General features: G+C 36.7%; 1 protein-coding gene across 1 annotated transcript in view; it reads right to left on the bottom strand.

Annotated features, from left to right (window-relative positions):
• Positions 1-12,333, bottom strand: part of CNTN6 (contactin 6) — a 157,652-nt gene that overhangs the window by 103,180 nt on the left and 42,139 nt on the right. The window contains 1 exon segment of the mRNA XM_067755234.1: positions 5,799-5,894. Coding sequence (XP_067611335.1) covers positions 5,799-5,894 — 96 coding nt within the window.

Raw genomic sequence — 12,333 nt, 5'->3', positions numbered from 1 at the left:
CAGTAAAATGAGTGGCACTTAGTAAGTACACAATAAATATTTGCTGAGCGAATATATAATAGAAGGTCAATAATGATGGTTATCATCACTATTATTATTATTATGCTAACGAGCAGCTGTTGGGCCTATCTGCCTAAATATTTTACACATTCAAGCAACATTCAAAAGTAATATTGTCACTGCCAATTTGGCCTACCCACTAAGACAACACCAGTGTAATTTACTCCAGAAACAGGAAAAAAAAACAACAAACTAATTGGGAAGAAGGAGATATGAAAGTTTAGCACGTTTTCTCAATAGTTATCCTCTTTATTCTCCAACACAATTTTGAGTCTTGCTGGGAACGATTGTCAATTTAAGTTGAATTGTCAACATTTTTATTGACTCAAATACAAATGCTGGGCTCAAACAATAGTGCTATCTTTCTACTACAGACATAGATTCTCCAAAGTACTGGCATAAATTCAATTGTTCTACAAACCTAAAAGTTGTATCTGAGGAGAGAATGGAACATTTCCTCTAAAACAAATTTTAAACCTACGATATTTATGAGCCCAGGATTGAGTTTTATATTGAGACAATAAAGGGAAAGAATGTGCTTTACTTTCAATATGGTGGAACTATTATTTCACAGTGAAGGTGATTTTAATTGTTTTAGACAACATGTATCATTTCTACACTGTCATTTTTAAACAAAATTTCACGTGAGGCCAGGCTCATTCACTGTACTCATGAAGATCTATTGACTGCTTATTTTCATATTCATCCAATAGCTTTGGCTTCAAGCGTTTTACGTTCATTTCAAAAATTTAGAGGAAACTCTGCTTTTAGTCCTTTTGCAGATGACTTATGCAAAATCATTGTTACAAGTGACTGAGGCTCTTAACAAAAGCTCACTCTTGAGGTGAGTGAGAACTCAAGGTGCAACGACCTCTCTGAATAACAGTTCAAAGTCCACCTCAAGGCTGTGACCCCTCCCCCACATGAATTAGTAAAATAAATATTCTATTGGTTCTTTCCCTCACATGAACCTGTGTTTAGAGGAATGACCTTAGAACCCTCCAGAGACATAGTGGAGGAAAGAAAAGGGTTTTATTTAGCTGACTCTCCAAATTTTAGTTCTGCCAAGCACCAAGAAGCTAAGTAGGAGAATTGTATTTTTCTGAGACAGTTATACAAATTAAGGATAAGAACTATAATAGATAATGGAAGGAACTGTTAGATATTGTATCAAGATAAGGGAAGTCATGCACGACCAATAGAGGTTAGGAGAAGAAGTGAGGTCTAATGGGAAATGAAATGTTTCAGTCCGATGTGTTCTTTCCACCAAATCTTCAGTACAACTTACATTTCTCTGAAATATTTTAGAGTTATATATTTTTTAGGAGGATGGAAAGGAGGGATGAGTCTGCTTCTGCCAGCATGGATTCAGTCATATTCATGGAGCTTATCTCTAATTAGGAAGTAGGATTAAGGAAGAAAATACACTTCTCTCCTCAGAGTATAGGGAATGGTTACTGTTTTGTTTCCAAATCTCACATTTCTAAGGGGTACAGCAGAATGTGCCAGTTTTGTGTTCTGGCATTATTGCCTAGGTTGCTTTTCTTTTCCACTGTGGGTACGTTTCTCCTAGAATAACCTTTATCTATAAATCGCCCCTTCCGAGATGAGTAGCACATCTGCAGTTGTGGTTGCCCTAAAAATTGTGTAGGAAGCATCCACAAGAATGCCTACTCTGGATTCAGATCTCCTTTGGTTTTTTGAAAGAAAGGGATGTCCATATAACAGCACCTGTTCAGTTTGGTTTATGCCAGTTACTTTATTTCATTGAGTTGTGACCAATCATTTCTGTGGGAAATCTGTTTACACACATTTTTTCTTTTGTTTTGTTCCTGGAGCTATTCTTTGCTGGGTAAATTTATAGGATTCAGCCTAGTTGATAATTTTTCCTAGTCTCCTGTAGGTGTTTTTTTTTTTTTTTTTAATATTATAAAACACACTGAAATGTATTTGATAGGCCTTGTTAAGAAAAGAATTTGCAAGTTTTTTGTGAATACACTAGAGAGAAAGCACAAAGAATTCAGGATGTTCTGATAATATAACGTTTAATATGATTTCTCCCTTGTTACTGAGCAACTTGAGGGATTCACTGCTGCTGACCAGGTACATAGAGAAAGGCAACATAACCAAATTGTCCAAAAAACGATGTAAAAATTTCAGCCCTAATGGTCTTCTATCGCTATGGAATCTGTAGCACTTTTCTTTATGAGAAGCTTTATTGATATCTACAGTGTATCTTTGCTTTTCACACACCGGATGTAAAAGTAATTTGGCCATGCCAACATTTGCTCTATCCTGCCCTGCTAACCTCATCTGCCCAAATTACTATATTTCGAAGGCATGTTTTTGTGACTGCCAAGTGTGCAAGTAAATATGGAGCCTTTAGAGAGATGGAAATAAGTGAAGGCAAAATTTTTGGAAAGTGTATTATGGTTGACAAAATTCTAAAATAACTGCCATTGACCCCTGCCCACCATCTGAGTATGATGGGATTAATGAATATGGTGAGATGTCACTTTCATGATTACGTTAGATTAGATGGCACAGTTGACTTGGAAAAAGTGACTTTATCTTTAGTGGAGCTGACCTGTTCAGGTGAGCCCTTACTGGGATGGGATGCTTCTTGGCTAGAGAGATTTGAAGTATTAGAGGGAACTGATGCAAAGGAGGTTCTGAAAACGGAGAGGCATGTGGCAAGCAGTGTGGGCAGCTTCTAGAAGATGAGAGTGCTCTTGACAGCTGGCTGAAAAGGAAACGGGGATCTCAGACCTACAACGTACGGAGCTGAATTCAGGCAATTGCCTGAATGAGCTTAGAAGTGGGTTCTTCCTCAGACTCTCCAGAAAAGAAGTCATCTGGTTATGACACTGATCATAGATACACACGAAATCTAAGGACAAATTACAAAGACAGACAAAGATAGACCATGTCTGTCTCTAGAGTCAGCCCACTTTAAACCAGCTGTCCATTAATCCAATTTAAAGGTTATCTGATGAATATATTTCTCTTCTTTCTTGAGGTCTTTCCTGGTACAATTCACCTTCACAAGAAGGTGAGGCAGGAAAAAGAAGAATAAAGAATTGTTTTAATGAACCAGTTAAAGACACTCTCAGGGCTCTTAGCAGACCTGAAGGTGTAAGATTCTTGAAACTAATAAACAACTTGAGGTTTAAGAATTAACTATAGAGTCTTCTATCTGTAGGCATTTTTTGAAGTCAGAAAGTCCTGGGTTGGAATCTTGCCTTTATTTACTAACTGAAAACCGATTTACTTAGTCTGAGTCTCAATTTCCTCATTTTAAAATTATTATTATTAACGTATATGTATAGCTGATTCACTTTGGTATAAAGCAGAAACTAACACACCATTGTAAAGCAATTATACTCCAATAAAGATGTTAAATAGATAAATAAATAAATAAATAAAATAAAAATTAAAAAAATATTGGAATAGTGGGAATGAGAAAATAAATGGAAGGTCTTATAGTGCTTGCTGATGGTAACAACTCAACAACTGGTAGCTCTTATTACTGTTATTAATACTTTATTGAATTAATTTAATGAATTAATTACTTTATTAATACTTCAATGAATGAATGACTATTTGTATAATTGGAGCAAAAGGTATCTGTTAATATTCCCCTCAGTTTTGATCTGAGAGAGCAATAAACAACAAAAGAACAGTATTCCAGCATTCCTTCCTTTGTAGAGATGAGGAAGCCATGACTCTCAGGAAGGAAATTCTTGTAATACCTAGATGAAGTCAGTATTGACAAATACCTTTGGAATCCTGCTAAAATATTTCATATTACATAATCGAATTTGTTATCAGGCAAGTTTGTCATAATTTGCATGCAACAGGGATGCATTATTCAGTTATGACGATCTTAATTTAAGGCAGGTTTTGTATATCTGTTATTTAGTCTTATGGCATTAAGCAGAAAGACACTGTTATAATGAAGGACTTATACGCTTTAAAAGATCAACATATACTTCTTCATTGGTAGGTGGCAAGGTGACAAGGGAAAGCTTCTCCTAGTTGATGGCCTTTTTAAAATACATGACACTCATTTAGAAGTATTCTGCATGTCTGTTATTCTTATTTAGAGTAAACAAATGTAAAAATAATCTTCGATTCTGTCAAGTCTCTTTGACCAATCTCAGAGTATAAAATGACACAGACTGACAGCACAAACGAACATGATTTGCATGTCTTGTCATCTTAGATTATGGTACTGGAAAATAATTTTCCTATTATTAAAAAACAAACATCAAAAAAAAATCACATTTTTATGTGCTTTTATTTTATCTCAGCATTGAAAGTTTTGTAACTCTTCCCTAATATTTCAGGTGAGCATAGTGACATACCAGTCTGTAATAATATTGAATAAAAGTATTGTTAACTTCCAGTTCATTTTTTTTTCTTTCTTTTTATGTCAGCATTTCACAAGGTTGTATAAAAATGAAAGTAATGGTAAAAATATTTTCAACTTTTTAAAGGATCATAAAAAAGATTTGGTTTAATATTAGAAGAAAAGTTGCTTTCATTTTATTTTTAAATATTTGTCTGTGTGTTTCCAAAACTCCTCCCATTCCAAAGTGGAGATCAACTATAACAGAGGCAGTGGTGGTAAAGAGCTGCCCAGGGTCTGGGACCCAGTTTGCCTGGATTTGAAGCTTGGCTTCACTGCCTACCAGCTGCATGACATTGGACCAAGTACTTAACCTCTCTGTACCTTAGTGTTCTCATCTGTAAAATAATAATCATTATAGTATCTCCCTCGAGTAGTAGTTGTTGTACAGAGTTAAAAAGTTAATACATGTAAAGTATTTAGGTGTGTACTATGTAAGCACTTGCTATTGTTATTAAGCTAACTACAATATAGTCAGTATGGTATCGGATTATACTAAATGAAATGACTTTATGGATATTTTTACACTGAATCCTCGCAGGATCACAGTTAGTTGAGAATCTACCAAATTGTACCAAACCATACAGAATTTGAGAAAATGTAGCCCCAAGGGCTTGCCAGATCAGTGGGTGGTTTAGATCCCTGGCAACAGGTTAATTCACTGGCTAATCCAGATGCTTCCAAAGTAAAGAGTGACATTTATTGCTTGATTTTCACCATTGCTACGAGATATTCTGATTCAGAGCCATCCAACATTTGCTTCCAATTAGGGGGTAACTTTCCTCTTCCAATAATTAAGGTGAGGTCACCAGAATGAGTGTTGGCATTCGCTTCTCCATAGAGCCCGATAATAAAAATAAAATTACAATCTTAGCTTTCTTTTTTAAATAAAACACTAGCCATTAAACTAATTGATTTACATTCATTTAACATTCACAACAGTACTATAATATAGGTATTAGTGTCTCCACTTTACAGGTGAGGAAACTAAGCCTAAAAAGGTTAAACAAATTGCCCTTTGTCATGCAGGATGACAGGCAGCAGATTAACAGCTGTGGTTGTTTCACTGCAAAGCCCCGTTTCTCACACGTGTGTACAGAGCCATCCTGCGTCTCCTTAAGGGCATACCTGTTGAGTGGCTGATTGAATAAATATCTTTAAAAGAAAAGATTTGGATTAGGACTGTTGGGATGCAGCAAGATGAGTCTGAACCTTCCTGGTCCCTTAAATTTGATGAAGGTCTACCATTGGCTCTACGAACTGAAGTGCCTATTTTGTTCCCTGAGTGGCCGCCTGAATTGTGTGCCTCAAAATAGCCCCACCATACCTCCAAAGTGTGGCGGTGGACCACAGAGAAGCACCACACCTTGACCTTCTCGGACGGACACTGTGCTTCTTGTTTTGGTTTCAAAGTCTTCAATATCTTGAAAAACAAAGAAAAGCAAGTTTAGAACTCGTTATTTTGCCGAGAAAAATTTTTAGAAGAAAAACTTATTGTTAACAGTAATGAACACTCACACTTGTCTGACCAGAAGTTTTAGTTGATGGTCAGTTGCTGTACCCTGGTTATATTTCTCAGAATTTCGTTTTTCCTTCTTTTATTTTAATGCAGTTAAACAGAGTATATGATAAAGACATTTGTTAACAAAACTCACTTTTTGTTTACTTTTATTCTCCCAGGCAGCCTGTAGCCCGATAGGAAATCTTTTAAACCCAGCACGTATTTACTTTTCCTTGCCAAGGAAGGTGTGATTTAAAAAAGGTATGTGGCAAATGTGCTGCAGTCTTCTAGCATCTAAGCTTAATGGTAACCGTTTTGATGTGGGGATGAAGTCTGTGAGAAATTAGCATGGAATGTTGTGAGGGACAGAGTTTTATGTGATTGAACCAATGAGAAGAAAGGTATATTTTCTAATTTCTGTTGATTTACTCCTTCACAAAGCAGCTTCACGGTCTTTTATGAAGTGTTGTAATTTCCTACAACACCAAAGAATCATAGATATTCAGTGCTGGAAGACAGCTTACTAGCTATCTTGATAACCTATCCATCTGAGCTGGAAATCATTCAACATTCCTAGAAATGGTCACCCGGCCTCCAGGAAAGGCTAATGTCTGAACCTTAGTTTCTTCATCTGTAAAATCCCTTTTATTCATTCATTCATTCAATCAGTCATTCAGTGATTTAAAAATTTTGTATTAAACCCCTACTAAAAGATAGGAAGGGTATTTAAGGGCAGAAGATATATTGGTAAATAAAGCAGACTTGTACCTTGCCCTTATTGTGCTTACTAAAAGGAAAAGTAGAAGGCCAATTAAAAAACGTGTGTGTGTGTGTGTGTGTGTGTGTGTGTGTGTATAAAATATACACATTGCGATAAGTGTCATGAGGTACAGACTGCTAGTTGTCTACCAAAATCTATTCTCCCTTCTTCCATAGTAATAGATTTATAGAACAAATACTACACTTTTCTAACCAAAAGATACATTTCCCAAACATCTTTGCAGCAAATAGAGTAAGCAGAAACTTCTCACATATTGTGAAACTTACACCTATTACGTTTGAGAGGAAATATCCAAAAAATTTAATGTTCTCCACCTACCCACCCAATATCACTACCATCTAGATGGCCAATGACATGAAAATATTGAAGGTAAAAGACCACTAGCCTGGGTGCTTGAGTGACTGCATGGAGCAGAAGCACAGCTGATCTTGACCACCTACTTTGCATTATTATATTAGATATTGGTAAATTTCTATCTTGTTTGAGGTATTTTGGGGGGCAGGAGTATTATAAGTTTAATAACTCTTATATATGCTCTACTTTTAATAATGAAAATATTTGCCCAAGATGGACTTGGCTTCTTCCCACCTAAATCTCTTCCCCTTCCTCTTCAGCAGTCATTAGCCTTACATCTGATTAGGATCTAGAGTGCCTTGTACATTACATTTCTTCTAGAGGATTTTTAAACAAATATTCCCTCTTTCTTCTTTGGCCATAGAAAGACTAAATCAGCCTACATATGTTGGTACCATTGATGTGAATTATTGCCCTGACTTGGGTTTGCATCATTTTACACGTGACTCATTAAGAATCAGGCTAACAAACTGAATTTAAAACCAAAAATCAATATATTGATTGTTTCTATTTCGAGCAGTAATAACAGGTGAGGATTTTAAGGGGGTTTTTTCCTTACTATTATCATTGAAAGTTCCCATTAAATTGTCATGACATTTTAATGGTCACGAAAACAAAAACTGTCACAAAGGAGTAGTGAGAAATTGAATGAGTGTATGAAATTAACAAGCTTTCAAATAAATTCCGTGTGTCACATTGTCAGTGTTCCATGCTCACAGTAACATCAATCGTGTTTTCAGTGATAATCAGAAGTCATTATAACACACTGTTGATAAGACTATGGGTACTTTAATATATTCTGTGTTCACTTCCACTTAAATAGTATCCACTTGTAACATAATTTCTCCATGCCTTATGATTACAGTGGGGTTTCTATTAGCTGACATGAAAGGAAATCAACCTCTCTCAAAAGTCACCCAAGCTCTGTTAGCAATCAAAACACAGTCATTTGAAAATAATACTAGTTCACAGGTTTTAATTAATAATTCAGATTTTAAAACTGTTTAATAGCACACAGATCATAGACATGATCTAGTTTTGCTTTATCTAAATTAAGTGAATTTAAGTACCATTTCATGTGAATGTACTTTGAACAAGATCTGTTTTAAGTATCCAACCTGTATTTCAAGTACCTTTCTGCTAACCAGAAACATAATTCAGATTATTTTGAAGCAAGGTTCACTGAAGGTAGCCATACATGCATTCAGTGAAATTTTCTTCGCTCTGTAAGACCTTTAAAAACTCCAGATTTATTCTTCTTTAAGGAGAGGCCAGAGAGAACCACCTTTTCCTATTTTTGTCCTATCCATTTTTTGCTTAAGAGAAAAATAGCTTAGTGTGAGTCGTTCCCTGAGTCTCAAATTCTATAATATTTGGAGAAATTCCCATAAACCAGAAAGGTGACCTGCCCAGGATGTCCTTGTGCCCAAGGTACAAGTCCTGCCGTGCTGGTTGCTATTAAAGACCCCAGTCGTCGAGGTTGCTCTCATTAAGCCATTCTGATGACCAGGGCTTATTGGATCCTGTGGTTTTATTGCTGGTTTTGGAGGAAGCATTTGGCAGGAGCATAAGCAAAAATGCATTCACAAACAAGGCTCTGTTCCAAAGGCCAGCAGGAAGTGCCTGAGAATGGCTCATAAAATGAGCTTTAAAGAATTACTGGGCCATTTGCTCTCTCCTGGAGCAACCAAGGTGCAGTGGAGGGAAAAGGGTCACCAAAATGTATTTAAAATTAAGTCCAAGCAATGCTAAGTATTGCAACGCCTAATTGTAAAGAGAATACATCTTTGCAGACACCACTTGTAGGAATGAATCTCAGCCCAATTAAAGCGAGAAAACTGTGTATTTGCTGCCAAGGCCTGAGGATCACAATCAGAGGATGTGCTTGGCGGTGCCAGCCCGTCACAGAAGGAGGCTAGTGGTTTGCCAACTCTCATAAACTCGGAGGAAGGCTGTGGGTACCCAGAGTTTATTGATCCCGACCAAGAGAACAGCACCTGAAAAGATAGGGATAGGAAAAAATATTCACCAGGGAAAGGTCCATGCTTCAAGCAGGACATAGTGTAGTTGAGTTGGCCAAAGTAAAAATAATACTATTAATTGGATCTTTCTCTATTTGCTGTGCATGAATTATTTTGTTTTAGTGTTTTAAATCTTCTTTATTTTTCTTTCTTTCTTTCATATATCAAGAATAACTACTAAGTGCCAGACACTCAGTGAAGCAGTTTCATTGAATCTTCATGATGATCCTGGAATATAGTTACCAACGTCACATTCATTTCACAGAGGAGGATACTGAGGTTCAAATAGGATTAGCAACTTACTGAAGACCGTACGGTTTCTATTCATCAAGACAGAACTGAAAAGGAGATAGTCTGGTTCCAGGGCTCACATTCTCAAACACCAGGTTATTCTGCTTTCCAGATGTTGACTGAGGTCTCCCTGCCACTTACAGCGTATAAAATGGCATAAACTGCCATTCCGTTTTCAAACAAACAAACACAAAAGCTCATGCCTTTCCACAGGGTTCTGCAGATTGCTGGGTTGGGGTGGGGAGTGCTGTATTGCTAGGTGTTAGAAATAGCTCCCTTTCTAATATCCTACTCCTCTGAATCCTTGTTTTTTTTTCCCTTCAGATGTGGTTCTTGATTTACCTCCACTCTTGTGTCCCTGCAAACAAGGAACTTAGCCCCTTATCTTGACCTTCATACATAGATATACCCCCTCAACACACACACACTCACACTTGAAGCACCACCATTATCATACTTTGTGCTGCTGTTGTCAAGCTTATTGATTTAGTAAGATGTGACCCAAACACCTTAAAATCAAATATTAGGTATTTGATTCTTAAAAGTTCTTTTGCTTACGTCTGTTCTCTCTCTCTCTTCTCCAATTTTCCCACTACAGCCCTCTCTTTGAAGAGCAAGGGAAATCAAAATCTTCCCATTTTCCTCTGCAAAAAAGTTCACCTCCCTCCAGCTCCTACTACCAACTCAGAAATTGATGCATCTGCCCTAGTTCACACTGCTTATAGGAAAAGGAAATAAAATTCAATTCCATATATCATGTCTCTAGAGGGCATTTGCTTAACCACCAGGCTTAACTGCCTCTCTAGCTAGAGCTTCACCCAAGGCTTAACTGCCTCTCTAACTAGAGTCTGACCCTAGACACAGGCCATATGATCTGCCCTCAGACCAGAGACAGTGCTCGTTTTCTCTCTTTCCACACCTCAAAAGCAACTTCAATTATGTGTTACTTTGAGGATATTAAATCTGATTTTCAGCTCTAAGATTTCTTTTACCCTGCTCCTGGCTTTCCACCAATCAAATTTTGTTTCCCCCCTTTGCAAATCCTTCTGAAGAAGTCTCAGCATTGAGATGTGGTGCTGGAGTAAACAAGACCGAGGAGCATGTGTGTGTGTTCACCTTTGTGATGCAGTTCTCACGTTGGAGGTACGTGTTTTGTTTTCACCTATGGCAAAAATATCTTGTTGGAGGAGGAGAAGCTGATACTCTTGCCCAGTGAAAGGGAAATGGTGAAAGATACCAAGAATAATTCTCTAGTTCTGCATTAGTCTTGCAGAATTCCCAGATATAGTATATGCAACTTTTGCAATCAAAGTACTCTTTTTGAATCTTAAGACAAGGTAAGGTAATTCTGATTTCATATCTCCATTAATTTTCCCCTTGGAAGAGGACCACTCATGGAGAATACCAAAATTGTTCATGTTACTATTTGCTGTTTCCTGGTGGTTTTGAATAAGCTGAAGTTCTTGGTACTGTAATTAATTTTCCCAGATCTTTATTAAGTGGCATACAAAAATATCTCTACTTAGACCAGTTTCATTTTCCACCATCATTTTCAAGATGCGCTATACTCAGTTACAGAGTTTGTGATATTACTGTGTTTCCTAGCACAACTCAGTAACATAACATGACATAACCTAATAAAGCACAGTGATATTGTCAAATTCTGTAAAAGAGGCAATAGGTAAGTCTTGATACTGGACATAAATTTGGAATGGTAATATGCAAGCAGGAAGTAAAGAGATATTTTAAGAGATTCTGGTGTCAAATCCATTTACAATCCAAGTTAAAATTCCTCCTTTTGTGGTATAAAAGTATTTTTATAAAAATTCATAAATAAATGGAGAGAAGTTAGTCGTTTCTTGGTTTCCTGAGAATAATGAATCCACTGAAAACCATTTTCTTATGGTGTTTAAGAAAATATATGTAGGATAATAGTCGGGGGGGGGGGTAGGTTTTTTCTATCAGCCCAGCATCAAGGTTTTCAGAGTGAAAAGCATTTAATAAACACAAGTAAACAAATATGAAATAATTGGTCTATTATAATATACATGTAAGACTGGATTTGAAATTCTATAAATGGACTCATTTGTCTGATTAATGGTGGTAAGAACAGTGTCAGCTATGACTTAAAAAAAAAGATACAAGTTTTAGGCATGACCTGTCCTCTGTCTTGCTTATTAAGTTTGCATATTCCCTATAGTTAAAACTAAATGAGAGAAGCAGAAGTAAAGGATGGAGTGATGCAACTTTGATAGCATAGGATAGACTGGATGTGAGAGGACTGAAGAGTTCAGATCTTCAGTGTTTCTGGAAAGAAAAGAAGCAGTTTAATTAGGCATGTAAAGATTAAACAACCCACTAATGAATTCCCGACGAGGTTATTAGTGATAGAATGATCAGACTGTGACCAATGATCAGAACGATTAAGAACACAGGTTTAGGATCAGACTGTGTAGGTTCAAATGTTAGCCTCACCGTGCTAGCTGTCGATATAGGGCAGATTAAATATTCTCTATCTCAGTTTTTGGCTCTTTAAAATGAAGCTACAGGGAATTCCCTGGTGGTCCAGTGGTTAGGACTCCACGCTTTCACTACCATAGGCTGGGTTCAATCCCTGGTCGGGGAACTAAGATCCCGCAAGCCTCGCGGCCTAATTAATTAAAATGAAGCTACCAAGAGCACCTGTCTTAGAGGAATAATCATATAATGTCTTTTAAATGTTTAGAAGATGTTAAGTACTAAATAATAATGTTGGGGACTTTGTATTATTAATGATCTACCTACATATCACCAAAAGGAGGTTGTTTAGAATTTTTAAATAGGTTTCATTTTCTATTTTCATCTCAGTCTGATGATGTAACAAAACATATTTTCTTGAAGTTTGTTTATGGAACTCCCTTTTCTGCTCACCCAG

This window comes from Pseudorca crassidens, chromosome 10 (assembly GCF_039906515.1).
Source record: "Pseudorca crassidens isolate mPseCra1 chromosome 10, mPseCra1.hap1, whole genome shotgun sequence".
Lineage (NCBI taxonomy): Eukaryota > Metazoa > Chordata > Mammalia > Artiodactyla > Delphinidae > Pseudorca > Pseudorca crassidens.
The sequence above is the reverse complement of the archived record's forward strand: the minus strand, read 5'-3'. Positions and strand labels throughout refer to the sequence as shown.